This window comes from Pteropus medius, unplaced genomic scaffold, assembly GCF_902729225.1.
Source record: "Pteropus medius unplaced genomic scaffold, Ma_sr-lr_union100, whole genome shotgun sequence".
Lineage (NCBI taxonomy): Eukaryota > Metazoa > Chordata > Mammalia > Chiroptera > Pteropodidae > Pteropus > Pteropus medius.
In genome coordinates, this window is record NW_024354886.1 from 1,574,924 (window position 1) to 1,594,338 (window position 19,415).

Here is a 19,415-nt window from a genome sequence, read left to right on the forward strand (position 1 = left end):
ATTAGGACCATGTATTAATTACACTAAACAATTGGGCAGGAAAAAAACACAGCCCAGGGTTTCTCATCCTCAGCACTATTGGCATTTGGGTCAGATTATCTTTTGTTGATGGGGGCTGTCCTATTCATTGTAGGATGTTTTTGCAGCATCTCTGGCTTCTACCCACTAGATGCCAGTAACACTCCTCTCCCAAGTTTGTGACAATCAAAAAATGTCTTCAGACATTATCAAGTGCTCTTGGGGGGTGGGGGGGGCAGGGAGGGGGCACAAAGTTGCCCTCGGCTGAGACTGTTCTGATTACCAAACCTCTAAATGTTGACCTCTACTTACAATACTAATAAATGACAAAGTCAAAACTTTTTTTCCTAGTGATCTCATGCCTGGAGACCTTGAACCTAAGAATGAATGATTTCTCTCCAAGAGCTGGTCTCAAACGTGTTCTTTTAGAAGCATGGAGAGAACTGAAGGTTTTCAGAAGCATTAAAAGTTTTGCCCGAGAACTGTCAAAACCAATTTCAAAAACTACAGATTGGTGAGCCTGAATCTGCTCCTCGGTAACAATCAGGCTGGATTATTTAGACAGTGTTTTCAAGCATGTTTTAAAAGCGGTGGTAGGCATAAGTAGCAAATAGCAAATGCTTATATAGTAGATACTATGTACCAGACCCAAAGATTGTACTTTTACTTCTGCCATCTCCACTTTCTACTGAGGCATAGAGAGGTTAAACAACTGCCCAAAGTCCACATCATGCAAACAATTCACCGTATAGGATACAGACAGGGTGCAAATTAATAACAAAACAATTGCTCTATAATTTACTTGCTCCAATATTCCCTGGAACACTACAAGATAGAATAGAATTTCTGAAATGTTTCAGAACTTCCATCTTTCTCCTGAAACTTGAAGCAGCTCTCTCTAGCTGGCTGCTCCCAGAGAATCCTCTTGCCATACTTCTTGGAGGGTCTGGGAGCTGCTGCAGCCCTACCCTACTGAACTGGTGCCTGCACAGTTACCCGCGGCGCCCCCTGCAGGCCTCCTCCGCACTAGCGGCTAGAGAGAAAGATGTACAAGAATAAAGGTGTTTATTCCCAGACTAGGCCTTCCATTTGCTGAATTTGACTCTACCACAATAGAGCTTCCTGAGTGAGCTGCATCTGTGATGGGCAATGAGATAACTTCCAGCCCCTCGTCACCCACCTCCATTTCCCACTCCGTTTCCTGGCCTTCCCTGTTAGCAAAACCACTTCCAGGTGTTAAAACAGTTTGCCCTGAGATGCCAAGGCAGTGCAGCTGCTATTTAAGGCTATTTTTGTTTCAATCTCTGACACTCAGCTGGGAGACTCATCTCCTTCTACTTCCTCCTCCCCACAGCCAGGCCAAACCAATGGCCAACTGACTTCTGCAACTTTCCTGAGAATGACTCCTTCCCTCACATCTGGCCCAAGCAATGGTGTGAAAGGAGTTGGAGAGAAATAACTCATGCTGTCAGGGAAAGAGCATGTATTTAACCTTTCTGAACTTTGGTTTCTCATCTATAAAGTGGAGTCAATCATATTTTCCTTGCACAGTGACTGTTGTTGCAAAGTACTTATCCTATAGTAAGCAGTAGTAGCTACCAGATCCTACACCACGGGTATTTAAATTCTAATTGACAGAGGCAAACAATAACGCATGTCCCTATATAGATATAACTCGTCTGCAGGGGCCATGGGTTTTGAGTGACTTCCAGTGGTGCCTGAAGGTCTCCCTTACCCAGTCTCCCAGCAAGCTAAGACTTTTTTTTTTTCAGAGTATTTGTTTGGGCTTGGGGGCCTCACCTGTGGCTGTACTACAAAACAAAGCTTACTGTCTACCACAGGTGGAATCTAGGGACTTTATCCAATTGACTCAGACTCAACCACTGCTAAATAGGTAAAGACTCTACATAGTGTTCCAGAAACACCACTAAACGGACACACCTAGTTTATGCTGGGGTGGGAGGCGGTTGAGGGGAGGGATTCACATGAGGACAGCATGAGGCCTCTGCCAACTTGTAGTCTACTTACTACCTCTTTTGTCCATCACCAGCAACCTCAAAAAAGATGATTATCAGCTTTGACAATGGAATGGCAGGCCCTCCATCAGTGACAGGCAGACATAACCAACAGACCCCAGTAATAAACAACTATCTTTATTCCGAGTCGCATAATTGTTTTCCAGTGAAAGCTAAACAACAACTAATCCACAATCACAAATTTACATTTTCAAATAAGAAAAACAACAGGTAAATCAGGACCCGTTTTACCATTTTCACTATTATACTTTGCCATTTTATATTCTTACTGGTGAAATGATTAATTTTTTTTTTAAAAGGACCTCAACTTCTTAATTTGCCTCAAATTCAAATTTGCACACGTTATTTAACAATAGGCAGAAGTAAAAATGTAAAAACATCAACAGTCTACAACAAAAGGGTCCACCCACCGCTTCTGATCCTAACAGCAATTTAGGCAGGCTTGTAAATGACCCATGCCTACCACACACAGACAGCAGCCTGCACCTATGGAAAGGTTCCTTTCAATACCTGTCTTTCCAAAATCTCCCCAGAAAGCCACATAGCCTGAAAGCTGTGTGGACTTCTTTGGGTGAAAGACTTGTCGCCAGGAGGCCCCTCTGAAAATGGCCCAGGTGTGTTTGGGTTTACAGATCTGTACTTTTATCCAGCCCTTTCCTACCTGGTTCATAATTTCTGCAAATTGTGGAAGTTTACTCAGCTCCACAAGGTTCAGCCAGGTCATATCGAGAATCCAGCGAAATGGCTTGGGAGGGCAGGCTTTCAGATCCAGAGCCGCTCCCCCTGGGGAAATGCATCGGTGGGAATCAGGTCAGCTTGTGCCGGCGGTTTAAAAATTATTTTCCAAATAATAAAAATGTGATAACCATATCACAGAAAAAAAAATGGGAAAATTGGAAAATAATCCCACTACAGAAAATGTGGTTATCTTTTTTTGGATACATTTCCTTCAAGTCTTTTATTTACTGATTCAGTGTTTTATTTACTGATTTATGGCAATTCCTTGTCATTTTTCCCTGCAAAGAACTGTTCTCAGTTGGTTGTGGTTGTTTGACTTTTTTTGTTTTTTAACAATCTGAAATGTACAATTTTGATATCAATAAATAGGTCAATCTTTTCATGTGTGATTTTAAAAATCACTTCTTAGTCATCACTCTTCCAGAAGTCTGATATTCAATACTATTTGTTACCAGGTCAAAAAGATGGGTAGATTGATAGATTGATATAATACGGCTGTAGGTTTTTAAGGGGGTAACTAATGTTCAGATAATTTCTTCATTCACTTATTCAACAAATATTTATTGAGCATCCTCTGTGTGTCCGGCATATTTCAGGCACTGGGGGTAAAGCAGAGAAAAACCAAACAAAGTTCCTACTCTCACAGAGCCTAGTGGAGAATGTGAGTTATAGTGTTGGATCATATTTTGAAGCAAATCACCAGTCAAATGAGCACACACATCCAATGTGATGATCTGTCACCAAGATATATGACTATATTCACAATTTCAAAATCCCTCTATTGCATGTCTTTAGTAATGTTTTATCATAATAATTCCAGCTCTGTTGTTAATTCAGATGCATGTAAAACAGTGATTCTGAAACTTTTAAATCCTATAATCTTACTGAAGAACTCATCAAATCCTTTTACTCCATCTATCAGCCCTTGGGTAAAAAAGGGAGTGGAGGGAACTACAGGGCTCTACACCCTCCTCTAGCGACTTCCTGAGAAGGTAAATGAGCAGAAGTACTCTTTTCGTGTAAATCCCTTTGCAATACCAGTTGTGCCAGCGATTCTGAGTGCCGCACCTTTAAAACGTGGTAAACCTTCCTCTCACCAACCTGCCCCATGCAACCTGGTGAAAGAGAAAGGCTTATTCTGCACCATTTCTGCTAATGCTGAGTTTACTGTAGAAGTAACCACTAGAGTCACCTGCAGACTTAAGAAATTCTGCTTCTCTAATACAGAGACAAAGTCATCCCTTTTCTTCTTGGTTGTTTCAAAAAAAAAAAAAGTTTCCATGTGACCATAAGCCTCAGAGACATCAGAAGAGGACATTTAAGCTACGTTGGTGTTTCCAAACATGCTGCGCACCTAAACTAACCCAGAGCAGTCCCAGTCCATCCTGGTCCCCCATGTCCTGGCTCTGACACCTGCTAGCTGCATAAATTTGGACAAAAACTCAATTTCTCTGTTTCCTCTTCTGTCACATGGATGCAATAATAGAATCTACCAGGTTGGTTACTGTGAAGATTAAATATATTATTGTATGTAGAAAGCATAAGACAGTTGTGGTCCATAGTAAATGCCATATAATCATTAGCTGTGATTTTGACATTAACTCTCTCTGTTTTGGAAAGCAAGACTGCACCTCCTAAGCTGTCGTCTTTTGTCCATGGTTCACGATGAAAGAAAGATGATACCTTTCTAAAATAACCAAGCAGGGGAAACAGGTATATCAATTATTCTGCAATGCAGGATTGTCCCTGGTATCTCTCTCATTTTTCAAAGTGTTCTGACATTCTCAATTGAAGAAAAAAGTCAAAGGCACCTTCCAAGTATCTTAGAACACAAGGAGGAGTTGATACAAAGGGACAGTCACTCCTGGGAAATCAAACATTTCTCCTATGATGAGTCTTTCTTCTTTTTCCCGTAAGCGCTGAGTTCAAAATGATTTCTAAAAAGAAAAATCAACGATCTAAGGACCATATTTGTTAACTTTGTAAAAATCATTAAAAACAAAGTCATATCATCTTTTTAAAAAATAATTTGGCCAAAATGTAAGCCAGTTTGAAACTAATACAAACTGTACAATAAACCAGGTTGGGGTTGTTTAAAAAAAAAAGACAAAAAAATCTCATTTACTGCTGAGCTGACTGTACTTCTGTCAATCAACCTATCATACAATCCCAAATTAGTCTTCCTAAAGCACTGCTCTGTTCATGCTATTCCCCTGCTCATAAAGCATTCAGTGGCTCCCTATTACCAACTAAATTAGATCCAAACTCCTCTCACCAGCTCTCCTGGCCTTGTACAATCTGGTTTTCTAAGACTCTCCAGTTTTATGAAATGGGGTCACAAGTGTGCTCTTACCACAACTCAGATGTGCAGCCTTTTTAATTTTTCTGTGCCAAAATCTAATTCTCTTCACAGTTTTTTCCCCCACTGTGTTGCCGTGTTTCTCAGTCTCCTCCTTTGTCTCAAAGAATCTAGTCTTTTTCAGGTAATAGCTCTGATTTGGCTGGGTTTGCTGGGTAGGAAGAGATGAGGTAGGGTGGGATTGTGTCTTGGCGAGGAGGATGCCTCAGATCTGCATGCTGCCCTCTCTAGTCTCCACTTGTCTCAGTCACAGGCTGGGATCCCTGTACTGTATCCTCTGAGCAAATCCTGTCTGGCCTACTGGGACATGGGGCTGTTATCCAGAGACTGGTCCTTTGTCTCCAGTTACAAAGTTCCCCTGCAGCTTCTTGGTGTGAACCCCAGGCCTCTGCTACATACCAGCCCTCTCAATATTTCCAAGTCTTCACTCCTGCTTGCCAAACCTCAGGCTTATCCATCTAGCCAGGCCCTCCACCAATGCTGCAATGCAGCTTCCATGTTGGCTCTGGGCAGAATGCAGGGTCATCTTCTATCTGGATGCTTCTTGAGCACCCTCCTCCACCACCTGAGATTCTGCTTTAGGAGACGGGGAAGAGACAAGGGATTTTTGCATCTGACCTCCTCCCTCTCTGACTCCTTTGCCTTTACCATGACCAAGGGGCCATGTTTCCCACTTCTTCCTATGTCATATCTGCTTCCCATGGGTCGTACTGGCAGATGGGATCCAGGAAGCAAAGTCAGCTCACCAATAAGGAAAGATCCAAAAGTATAGTTTCCAGACCACTTATATTCCACTGATAGGAGGTTTTCCTAAGCTGTGAGGCCCGCTTTGCTCCCACTGCTGCCTAGATTCCCACATGCTTCACTGTCCCTCCTCTCCACTGCCCAGTGCCCCAAACACTGAGGACGTGGCCCCAAGTCCAAGCGAGAGCTCGAAGGTGACTGAAGTGAGCAAAAGTAGCTTTCTAGATTTGGTAAATTTATGTTCATTGTATTTAGAGGTCACAGAGACCACAAGCTCCTACGTCTGGACCCTCCTCTGTAGAGCCTGCTCCATCCCTCCCAGGTGGTACTTATCATTTCCCCCTGGGCCCATACAGCCTCTTATACACAGGGGCACGGAGTGACTGCTCTCTGAGAATACACTGCTAGTCAGTGGCAGAGTCTGGTTTGTTTCCCTGATTCCAAGTCCTGCTCACACTTTACTGTACCACGCTGTCTTACTCCTACACACACTTGAAGACACCAGCTTCTCCAGATGTATTAGACCTGAGAAGCAAATATGAACCAGATGACATATTCCGATTGCCTTTGAACTACAAGAAATAAAAAGTCAAAGAAGAAATTTCAGCACTTATACAAAATTGTTTATCAAGTTTTCAAAAGCGGTAATCTAACCTGGATCTGAGAAAGAAATTAACTAAAGTAAGAAGAATGATAGAGTAATAAGAAATTACGGGTTACTGCCTGCTTATTAAAAATTGAGTGATAGGGATAAAAGCGTATCATGTCCTATCACCTTGTAGTACGAACTTGGAAATATTTGACGTTTTTTTCCTATATGATCTCTTTTGTCCCCATGGCGATGGTTGTTATTTCTGTGCCCTATTTTTGCAGCTGCCTGGCTCTTTTTAAATTGTCTGGCTTATCCTTTCTAACTATCTATCTGCTGGATATCTCAAATTCAACATGTCTGTGTCGTCACCAGAACTGTTCAAAACATTCAGTTTCTCCTTCTTCCAAGCATTATGGGGGGATTGCATTTCTCTGCTCTCTTTGAAGTTAGATGTGACCACATGCCTTGCTTTGGCTAATGAAATATAAGCCTAAGTGACATGTGTCATTTATGGGGTAACTTTTAAGAGCCAGCACACAATTTGCCCTATCCCATCCCTCTGCCACAGTAATTATGGGAGCAATTTGGATTTCTGGGTAACCATGATAAGCATGTTGGACAGGAGGTGAATGAGAAGTATATCTTTGTTGTGTTAAGCCATTAAAATTTTGGGATTGTTTTTATGGCCACAAAACCTAACCTATCCTGACTAGGTTCCCAGATCACATTCATTATTCCTTTCCTCTAACACTCCTCAAACTAGCTCCTCTTTCAACCAACCAGATTGAAAATCTTTGCACAGCCCAGAAACTGGAGACTCATTCCGGACCTCTCTTCGCTCTTACATCCAGTCCTATTGTCTTTACTTTAGGCGCGAAGGCATTACCCGTGGTTGGGAAGATGGTAATACACACCCTTGATCCTCTTTTCTCTAATCCTATATATGTCTGCCAGAGTAATCTTCCTAAAGGACAGTAAAAGCTTCCTAAAGGACCACATCACCACCTCATACAACTCCTTGTCTCCTTGTGTCTTTTCTTTTTTACAACTCCTGTTTCTTACCAGATGGAGAAAATCCTTCCTCTAGGAATCAAGGCTCACATTTACATACTCTCCTCATTTCTTTTCTCATGCTGCTCTGTCTCAGCAAGGAATATTTCCTCCATTTCTACCTATTTTTCAGGGTCCATTTCAAATGCCACTTTCTTCTTTGGGGGGAAAGGGCAGCCAGGAAATGATTTATTAAACTATATACAAAGAGCAAAAAACATTTTTAAAAAATATTGGAACATTTTCCCCATGTGTCAAATAACCTGAAGAATTAATGGCTTAACCTGCAAATGTATATTTTCCAAGATTTCATTGATTCCATCAACCACACATAATCTCTCCCTCCTTTTACATGTAATGCTTTGTTTTTAGCTCTCATAACATTTAGGTTATTCTGCCTTGTTTTGCTGTGGTTTTTAAAATTATCTTTATCCCTATTATGAGACTGTTATTTCTTTTAAAGCAATGTCTGCTTTACTCTGTATCCCAAACACTAGCATGGTGGGTTTACATAGTATGTGCTCAATAAATACTTGTTTAACTGAATTGAATGAAAATACTTTTGTCTTCTTAATTATATTTTTAACATGGAGATTAGCAATGAATAGAACTGACTTCAAATATAAAATACAAGTGTGCCTGTTTTAAAGTCTTAAGTCATTATACTCCCTTGCTTAAGGAATTGCTCTCTTGCAATAGAAAGCTCATTACCAGCATCGCTTTTCCTCCCTTTGGCATCAGGGGTCCCGATCATGGGCAACAATGATCAAACTTCATCTAATTCTATAACTAAAAATCATAGAGTCAATACAGACCTGACATAGTTATCTTGAGTAACCAGAGCAAAATGACTGGTAATCAGAAAAAAAGAGGTATAAAGAACTTCACTTTCATGAGAACATAATTACTCTACTATATTAAAAAAATGGGTCTACAGTACATCAAAGAGCATATCAAAAGCAATATCCTTTACGTATCACAACCATATTCCGAACCATTCACCTTTAATGAGAGCCTGAAACTCTCTGTGCTTCACCGTTCCTCTCTGAAGATCGATCTTTAAGGTCATGAGGAGTACAAAGAGGAATTTGTGGTTTTCGTACAGGCCTCTGACGGAGTAGGTAAAAACTTCATATGTCAGGTACTCAATAATATTCGTAATTCTCTTTTGAGGTAGTGGAGACTTCTCAGATCTGCGATACATTTTAAAAATGAAAGATTTTCAGGTAAAAAGCCTTTTCTAAGAGAGTAGAAAAACAAACAAAATTTTTAAGTTACTGCTCGGGGGCCAGGTAGCATGGCCCCACCTGGCCATGGACTGGTCAAATAACTTCAAGAACTGGGCCAGTGAGGTCTGGTACATGATGTTGACCATGCTCATCTCTGTGATGAGGAAGTAGAGGATGCTTCCGCGCGTGGCCGCAGGCCGGAACTCCTCCTGAGCTGTGTTGATCTTGATCTCTGTTTCTGCAGCCACATGCAGCTTTTCACTTACTTCAGCTGCTGTCAGCTTGGTGGTTCGAAGGACACCGATGAGAGATTCATCATCTACCAAGGAACCTAAAAACCAAACAGAAAGACTGTACGTAGAACACAAGATGGGGAAGCTGAGAAGCGAAGTGCTTCGCTTCTGAAATCATCCCATTAATTGTCAACTTCACTTCTTCAAAGCCCGCAGGGTAGAAGGGCTGAATCTTAAGACACCAAAAGGCTTCTTTCTAGTCCAACTACTATCTGATGCCTGAATTCTTCTAAACATCCCCGCTAAATGGTTACCCCGACTCTGCCTGGAAATCTGCAAAAAGGTTTTCTCAAGGCAGCCCACACGACTGGTCTTCAAATGTCTGAAGACAAAATCATGTCTCCATCCACTCTCAGTGGTTTCAGCTGTTCCTTCTATGCCATAGCTTTCACCTCCATTAGCATCCTGATGGTTCCCCTCAGAGTGTCATGAGCTTGTCCATCCAGCTTGTCTCAACAATGTGAGCTGATCCAAATGTCACACACCAGCTTGCAGCTACGTGGTACACTCTCTACTCCTGCTTTGGTAGAATAGTCTTTGCCACTGAGAACCCCGGTGCCTCTATGTCTCTAACAAGAGTAAATTGGGTGTGGTGGAAGTGTCCCACCAGGAAGAAAAATCCTAATTTAATTTTCGGTTTTACCCTTCATTATTGTTTTTAATGGAGATAACACATCTATGACAATAACTTCAATTTTAAGATATGGAAAGACACTTTGAACATGCTGAGCACATAACAGTGTTCTGGCCTATCCTAGAATTCTGGGTGGCAGGTGAATGCTAAGGGAAGGTGCTAAGTCACTCTGATGGGTCTATTATGGAAGTCCAAATTGTGATTAACCTCACAGGAAAGATACTTTGATCCAACACACTCTTAATTGGATCAAGGAGAAGCCCTCAGCATTCTTTGCTAATATTTAGAACGCCTAGAGGTATCCGAATGGTGCGGAAAGTCTCTGGACTAAGAGACAGATAACTCCACCAGCACAAGCAGTGCAATTGAGGTCACCTTAAAAGTAGTGCTAGAGACTCTTGTGAGAGTAATGTGTAATGTACTTTGAAGAGATTAAGATTTTTTTATCCAAGGTTTAAAGTATTGTTGGAAAGTATTCGGTATTAGACTCCTAATAAATGGTGGAATTTAGGTTGCTGTAATTTGTCAACTACAGAACAATACAGTGTCTTTTATTTTATTTCTTCTGGATAAAATATTTTTACACATTCAGAGAGAGTACATCCCCAAATCAGGATCTGGTATGATAGGTGCCTAGAGGAGCACCTATCCCTGACTCCTAAGTAGGAGGGCAAGTCAAATCAAGAGGAAGCTGGACCTTGGGTGCTCAAGTGCCTCTGAAACAGATTCACATGTCATAACCCACTGTGGAGTATTGCATTTCAATGCCAAATGAAAGAGTCAATCTAAAAAAAAAAAAAAAAAAAATAGATTGAGCACATTAGTTTCCTTTGGGCAAGCAAATTAGCCTATTATGAGTTACTTGCCTCTACTGTGAGTCCTTATTTCCTCAGGAGAGAGCGATTATATCAAGAAAACTCAAATGCCACTCTGTTTGCTAATTCAAAAATCAGATTCTCTGCTGTCCCTCTTTAACGTCTAGATGGAAATTGTCTAGCTCGTTTTTTGCATTGATAACTCAACTACTTCCTAACATCTGTAATCACGAGAGCATTGGAAAGAGAGAATAAGAAATCCTTATTCAGAATCCATTATTTGATTACTTTTTAATAACACAATACCTTTTGTAGCACTTAATTTGTAGAGGAGGTTATCTTCGAGTTCTTTCATCTTCCGCTTATTAAAAGTCACATCCTCCAAAAGTTTAACCCTCTCAGACTCTAACTCCTGTGATTAAGAAACAAAAACATAACATCAGAACTTTAATTACCAGTTGTTATGCCGAATCAAATTTACTAATGTTTATTATCAGTTTTTAAAAGTTTAAACCAAAATGCCTTTTGCATGACAGGAGAAACTACTATCAGTTGAATCTATCTTTCTATATTTTCGTTTCTCTGGACAGTTTTTTAAAATTATGCCTACTAGCATTAAGTTTCCATAGCACTTACACTGAAATGCATGAGATAACCCTGCTAAAATACTTTTGCCCAATTATTCCCAGCTCTGTTGCCAGTTCTCAGTTTATTTTGAACAGAGTGTCCCATTCTCTAGGCCCTGTTCCCACACTGCCTCTGTGAGAAATGCTCATTTTATTTGCAGTCAGAAGTCATAGAAACAAAGAGGCATTAATCAATAGCAAGAAACCAAGAGGCTACCCAAGCCAAATGTGAGCTCCTGGCTTGGGACCTGCCTACAGGTACTCCAGGTATCTGGTTCGGCATAGCCAGTTCCCAATACAAATCCATTTTCCATTGTTTTGCAGCTCCTTCTACCAGTGGGGCTAAATTGGATGTGTGAAAGGTATTTTTTTTCTACATAAACGATGTATTTTTAAAATTATATTTTGAAAATTTTCAAACTTTCTGAAAGATCTGATACAATGAACTCTTATATACCCATCACCTAGATTCACCATTTTGCTTTATCACTGTGTATGTAATACTTATTATTATTATTATTATTATTATTATTATTGTGAACCATTTGCAGATGTCATTTGCTGAACCATTTGCAGATACTTTTTCCCTAAAAGCTAGCAAATCTCCTAAGAACCAAGACATTCTCTTATACAACCATAGTACAATTTTCGAACTCAGAAAATTTAACATGGATATAATACTTTCTGAATATAGAGTAAGTTGAAATGGTCTCAATAGCATTCTTTACAACAATTTTTTCTGATCTTATACAAAATACACATTGTACTTAGAATTATGTTAACAGGTGTTTTTAAACTACTTAGTTGAGAAAGTTTCTTGATAAACTGCTTCAGAAATTCTACCACTTTCAGAAAGTCTTCCTAAACCAATTTGTCAATCAAAAGCCACAGCACAGCATTTGTCTGTATTTCTACCATGATTTGCATCACAATTTGTGTGTAGTTTATGTCTCTCCAATTAGATTCGGTGCATCTAGAGGACAAGAACTCCTATTTATGCTTGTATTCTTGAGGCTTTGCAGAGGAAGCACTCGACCGGATAAATATTTGTTAAATTTCAGTGCACTGAACTTAGTTCCAACAACTTCATTTTACATTTGGGGAAACTGAGGACCCAGAACTATTAACTCCAAATAACATCCCAACATAATATGCACAACTAGTTACTTGCAGAGACAGGCCTCATCTCCTTGTTCTCCAACTCTATGACAAGCGTGTACTGCCATTGTATTATCAGGTTTGCAGTATTTTATGGGATGATGATGAAGATCATGGCTGTGTTTGCAGGGAGAATAGCTAATGAATTGTTTTCATTAAAATAGTCACCCCTGGGTGGCATTATAGGAATACGTGGATGAAATGAAATCACGTTATCTTACTTTTCAATATGATATGGAGAAACAAGTATCATGATACAGTGGACACTTGTGAGTTTTACAGCATGACCTGTATCATGTTTATCTAGAATGCCTGGCAGGGTAAAAAGTGTGGTCTTACAGGTTAAGACCCTATTCTCTCCAGTCTTCATTTGTTCATTTGTAAAATGGGGGTGTAAAAGCAAGATTATTAGGAGGGTTAAACATGATGGTCAGGATGTCTTCCTGCAGATTAAGTGCGCATTTTGTTTTTTCCAGCAAGGTTGGTGTGAGCATATTAGTACATCTCTTGAAGAAGAAGCTAAGGCCTAGAAGAATGAGTGTGGGGTGCTCTGGGGAAATGGAGTATAGTCTACTTAGACAGTGGAGTGGCCCGCCTTACAGAAGTTAGTGCAGCCTGCGTGGGGCATCTGGACCAGTGAGAAATCATCCCAGAACAGACCAACAGCACCAGACAGACCAAGAAGGAAGGACTGATTTTCAACAGTTGGCACCATGTGGCCCTAAGAGGTGATGGAGGCAATGAATTGAGGGGCCCATGTTCTCTCTGCCTGGCCGTGGAAGTGGAACGTTTTCCCTTTCTGGATTGTTTGTTGTTAATGAAGATCAAACAGCTAATGAGAGTGGAAGCTGGGACTGTGCCCCTTTCACAACACCAGACTGGCCACCTTTCCGGGGCCTGCCCCAAGTTAACCATCTCTATTAACCAGGTAGGACTTTACTTTTTGTTTTACTGAGCCTCTCTACTTCTTCGGTCTATGATTTCTCTCTCCCTTTTCGAATGACTTTCCTCTGTGTTTGTGGCCATCTATTTATATCTCACATCTCTTCCTTTCCTTGTCCAGTCTTTTCCAGCCATTCTTTTTCCCGCCCTCCCATTTTATGCTTCTCCGATCTTATTACTTCTAATCTTACCTTTTTCTTGAAACCTTACTACTAAAATTAATTATATTTAAGCAAATATAAACTTTCTCAGATTTTATGCAAATTATTTTATATGTGCAAATACATATAGTTATATTTTATGCAAGTATATTTTATGTGTAATATTTAATATTTTCTGAGCTTTACCCTAAACATTAGTTTAATCTTATAAAATAATTTCCCTGCTTTGGTACAAATTTTATTTAATTAAAAATATGGCTTCCTATATCATTAGATTATTAGATTGTAGTAGTGCAAACTACTACAGTGATAATAATATTTATTCGGAGCAATTTCTCTTTCTCCAATAACATTATTTTATTCATTTTTTCAGGTGTACCCCAAACTATCCAAGCATTCATAGGACTATAAAGATTAAAGTCAATATACCCGAAGGTTTAAAGACAGAAGTAGGAAGAAGAAAGAGTGGTGCGTGTGTGTGTGTGTGTGTGCGTGTCCGCGTGTGTGCATGTTTGAAGTTGGAGGAGAGGTGAGTTAGTTACGTGATTTCTTGATAGGACTTGAGACTGTAAAACAAGTATTTATGTTAACAAAGGTAAACATGATTTGCTTAATTTTTTCTTTTCTATATACTTAACAATACATTTTAAACATTTATTATAGTTTATTATAAGTCTAAACTTCTTTACCTTGAGAGATTTATTACCTGTTTCTCTGTTAGAATTACTCTCCTTAGTAACTGGTTCTCGAGTCCTTTCATCGTAACAGTAAAATCAATGACTGACGTTTTAGCATTGATCTCAGGGGTAAAGGCAGGGTTTGGTAACTTTGTAGTAATATAAAGTTTAAATGTGTCCATGATGTCACATTCCTTATCACCAATTTTCACCTACACCAATTCAAATATAAAGTTTTAAAAAGCTTAAAGGACAGGACAAGAAATATAGGTTCAATTCAGGAAAGAATTTACCAAAGGTCAATGCTGTGAAACTTGAATGAATCCCAAAGGAAAGTTGTAAAATTTTAATCACTGATCTTAAATAATAAAGCCTATTCCATTCCTTTAGAATAATTAAGATTCGTGGTCCTGCTTGAAGATATTTTTAGCTATGACATCAAGCAAATTAAATGAAAATTTTATTTCATTCAAAACACATGTTGAATAAAGGAAAATTCAGTCAAAGATTTGACTGTTTTTTTCCACTTGAGAAAATTGTTTCTCATTATGAAAATTTATCATTTTTATATAAAGTATTCTTTCTCTTTGCATTTTATAGTCATCTCTGAAGTATATTTGACAACAGAAAGGGTTAATGAAATTTTCAAACAAAAAAATGTATTTTTTCAGAAAGATAACATGTATTTTAAACACTACGGTCTGCAGTATATTGCAAAATAGGTTTTGTCATCTAAAAATCAGGTGGAAATTATAACATTTTTAAATGGCTTAAATTTTTAATTAATCTTAATCGTACAATGTGATTGAAAACCACATTGCTAAGAAACCATCACATTCTCAGGCACCATGCCTTCATGTTGCAGAGAAAAATCCGGGGTCTTTTAAAAGACCTTCAGGAATGGCGATTATATAACCTCCTTTGGCATATTAACTACAGCATATAAAAGAATTCACGTTATGAAGTTTTTTTCTAAGTAAATTTATCTTTGTTTAATGAGAAAATTTGCATTCTTTACTTATTCACTGATATTTATAAAATCAAGTTGTCCAAAGAAAAAAACCCAATAGGAAATACTGTCATTCATCTAAAAATAAAACCAAAGAAGCCTAAAGGTAGAGAATAACACCAATTAAAGAAAAACAAAAAACAAAAAAAAACACTGAAAACAATTATAACCAGTGATTTCATAGCTTCCAGCAAAGTCCATGAGTTTAGATTGAAAGTTAATAAAGAGAGAAATGAACAAATCAATGTCCATAGACTTTATTAAAATGCCATTTTCTCTAGTGAGAAAATACAGGTTTTGTTGTATAGATGTATATATGGTTTACGAAACCAATTTTCTCAGAATTGCTAAAATATATAGATTTTGTATATAACACTAACGTCTCATTATTACGACCAGACAGTGTCTTTCTTTCCCCTAGGCCAGCTAAATGGCCACTCTTACCAAGATACCGCCCTCCCCCTGGATTTTTTATACTTTTTTAAGGAAACACTGAATATGAGTTTGGAAATCATCCCTTTTCCAGTGTACCAAATACTACCACCTGAAAGAAACTGTCTTTACTGCTATGCTCAAAAAGATAAGTAGATGTCACCATTGTTCTTTTCATTTTTCTTTTACAAAGCTCACCTTGAAAGCAGTGCCTGATTTAATGAAATTTTTTTCTAATACATTATCCAGGGCCGGATCCAGCTCTTCACGAATGTCCTCAATGAGAAGGGGTCGGCCCAAGGAAAGGCTGTCCTCCAAGTGCGTGCGGAAATATTTATGGTTCAGAGATGTCACCTAAAAATAAAGAGTTCATTACTATATAAATGTTACAAAGAATGTGCCTCTTCCTAAGTGGAAACCAAGAGGTGACTAAGAATTCTGAGGACTATATAGGAAGCCTTATTTATAAAAATAAAAATAACAAAAATTAATTTTCAAAACTTGGCAAGTCACGACTTCGTTAAAGTCATGACTGGATGTGTAACAGGCTTTCTCTGAACAAGAGGAGAATCAAGCTGTATTCCTTAGCAGGGCATTACAGATGCAAGAGCAGTAATCAAGGACTAATCTTTTTAAACTTATGTAGCTACAGTCACTCAGAGAAAACAAAGTAATTTGCATATGTGTGATACTCACTTATCATCTCAGGACTCCTTTGATAAATAAGTGATTAAAAAAAAATAAGCATAAGAATGTCAGAAATGATATATTGTGTTAAACCAAGGGTCCACCTATGTATTCTATTTTTAACAGTGGCACGACAAAAGAATATGATACTCTCCATAAAATCAACCTAAAAAACTATACATTCACTGTTTATATTCTTGTAAAATATAAAGAATATTCTTATAAAATATCATTTAAAATTTTAATTATAATTCTGAATGCCTGGCAGACTCCATCTGTAGATCAATGTTTGTTATTAGTTAAAATAGACACCCTGGGCTGATCAAGCTTTGCATGAGCCAATTAGCTTTGAACTCTTCTATGATCCTTCTCCCTGCTTAAGTGTGAGGACTTTCAAAGGTTCAGTCCTCTGAATTTAATGACTGCCTTCATGCTTCTATGAATGCTGATTTTAAGAGGCAAGGAAGATCCACTGAGACAGCAAGTGATTAGGAGAGTGGAATTAAAAAATATTATCTCTCACTTGCTATCAAAAAAAGATGTGGAATTGAAACATTAAATAAGTCCACCTTTGTCCTGTTTTGGTTACAAAGGAAATAATAAAAGCAAAAAAATCCTGCACATGAAAGAATTTTTTCTCCTAGATCAGGAGTCTCCAACCTCCGGGGCCAGAGACTGGTACTGGTCCATAGCCTGTTAGGAACAGCAAGAGGTGAGCAGCAGGTGAGCAAGCAAAGCTTCATCTGTATTTATAGTCACTCCTCAGCACTAGCATCACCACCTCAGCTCCACCTCAGATCACCAGGCATTACATTCTCATAGAAACACCAGTCCCTGGTGCCAAAAAGGCTGGGGACCGCTGCTAGACGGATAGCTTTTTTTATACAAATGCTATGATGTGGAAGGCCTTACTATGAGTTGAGAAGGTAAATGAATCTAAACAAAGAGCTTTAACTACTCATTAAACACGATGAAACAAGGTTCTAATAAGATTAAATGTAATTGTCCTGCTCTCTCTCTCAAAGAGTAAATTCTATTTTTGTGATTTCCTTTGCTAGTGTGATGGTTAATTTTACATGTCAACTTCACTGGACTAAGGGATGCCCAGATATCTGACAAACATTATTTCTGGGTGTATCTCTAAGGATTTTCCCAGAAGAAATTAGCATTTGAATTGGTAGACTGAGTAAAGAAGATCACCCTCACCAATTTGGGTAGGCATCCTCCAATTCGTTGAGAACAAAAAGGTGGAGGAAGGGCAAATATGCTCTCTGCTTGAGTTGGGACGTCCATTTTCTGACCTCAGACATTAGCCCATGATTCTTGGGCCTTCAGACTCCAACTAGGACCTAGACCATTGGCCCCCATGGTGCTCAGGCCTTTGAGGTTTAGACTAGAACTACACCACTGGCTCTCCTGGACCTCTAGCATGCAGACAGCAGATCGTGGGATTTCTCAGCTTCCATAATACCATGAAGCAATCTCTCACAACAAATCTCTTTCTATATATTTATATCTATATATAGATATCCTATTATTTCTGTTTCTTCGGAGTACTCTAATACACCAAGAAACAATAATTTTCAAATTGTCAGTTTAAGATTATCTTTTACCATGTTCAGTATCTTTTATAAATTTGAAATCATATCTTCAAGTCACAATTTTAGGTTAAGTTCACTTGATTTTTCTTGTGTAAAACACTATGTGGCAGCCACTACCAGAGCCTGGGTCATCTGTCCAGATACTCAAATGCTGGGATCTTTACAAGGTGATCAGTGAATTCTTTATAGGGAAACCTAGGGAATACCTTCTCTTTCCAGAAGTCAGAACTAGGTCCTGGAAATGACATTGAAAGTGGCCTTGGAAAAGTTGTCAAGGTGGAATGTGGCCCTGGACATATAAAACGTGTTTTGTTTTTTCATTTATAAAGTGCTTCCTTTTGTTTTCCTTCTCAAGTTGAGAAATAAGAATTTTGTCTCATTTGTTTTCATTTATGTGTTTGTTCATGTGCTAGTCCACATATTCAGAAAAATAGAGCCTTCTGAGTAAGGAAATATAGTTTAATCTGCTTACATTCCAGCAGTTAATAGTTTTTAAAATATGAAAGTGTCTCCAGCATATTTGTTACCTCTTCAAGAGGGTTCCTGGGTCTCAGTTGCATAAGGAAGGACATTACTGAAGACTATCAATGAGTTTAATGTCAAAATGGAGAGATAAAGTTATGATCAGAAAAAATAAGAACAAGATGAGCAGGGAACTTACTAGCCAAGCGAGGCCCAAAGAAGGAGCCGCAGTGCACTCCTCTGTGAATGCAGCTCCTCAGAGGCTACATTCCCATTACCTCCATTTCTCTTAATTCTTCCCCTCCATTTACATTCTGATCCTTACTATGATTGCTCTGGGTTTTCTAGTAAACTTAGACTAATGCATTGTGTTCTGGAGTATTAGTGAGGTGGGAGTAACTTCGGGGTGCTCCTAAGCATTAGGCAGTGTCCACTTGTTGGCTAAGCACTGATCTCAGAAGGAAATCTTTCAATAATTCACCATTAAATGTGGTATTTTTTTTTTTGTAGGCCCTATGTAATTATTCTTTCTCTGATGCTCTATTCTTAGTTTACTGGAAATTCTATTCTGAAAAGATGTTGAATTTAACCAAGAGCTTTTGCTGCATTTATCAAGATGACCGCTGATTCGTCTGATTTTTTTTCTTGTAATGATGACACATTTTGATTAATTCCTTTAAATTCAATAAATATTGGAGAGAAGGAAAGCCATAATTGATTAGTGATTCCTAACAGGAGAGTGGCCACATGTGTGCTAAATAACTATTACAACTGGACCAGTGTTTTGAGTTATTTCTAAGTGAAGAAATAACTAATAGTTATTTCTAGTGAAATAGCTTTTCCCTGATTCATGGTCTTTCCTACTTTTCCTCTCTTGATAAATAGGATATGCCTAAAAGACTCAAGTGTAGCTATCAAAGAGAGCAAAAGGTAATAGGTACACCCAGAGAACCAACTTTTGACCTTGGTTTCACTGTGACTGAACTTAACCACCTAAACTCAACAGCCAGAGACTAGCAAAGGAGATAAATTCAAGAAGTGAAGGAAAGAAGTTGTATTACAAAATGGTGCCTTGAAACGACATTCATCTGCCTTCCATGTGTCTTGCAAGTCAGCTGTAATGTCAGTAAAATATATATATACTGATGGTGA

General features: G+C 38.7%; 1 protein-coding gene across 2 annotated transcripts in view; it reads right to left on the bottom strand.

The window, feature by feature from the left end:
- The window catches only part of DNAH8 (dynein axonemal heavy chain 8), a 310,080-nt gene that overhangs the window by 67,561 nt on the left and 223,104 nt on the right, over nucleotides 1-19,415 (bottom strand). For both annotated transcript variants that reach the window (XM_039856088.1, XM_039856089.1), the window contains 6 exons: nucleotides 15,712-15,867; nucleotides 14,102-14,284; nucleotides 10,815-10,920; nucleotides 8,845-9,097; nucleotides 8,540-8,730; nucleotides 2,716-2,837 (listed from right to left, as the gene is read on the bottom strand). In XM_039856088.1, the coding sequence (XP_039712022.1) occupies nucleotides 2,716-2,837; nucleotides 8,540-8,730; nucleotides 8,845-9,097; nucleotides 10,815-10,920; nucleotides 14,102-14,284; nucleotides 15,712-15,867 (1,011 nt within the window). The remainder of the gene's footprint in view (nucleotides 1-2,715; nucleotides 2,838-8,539; nucleotides 8,731-8,844; nucleotides 9,098-10,814; nucleotides 10,921-14,101; nucleotides 14,285-15,711; nucleotides 15,868-19,415) is intronic.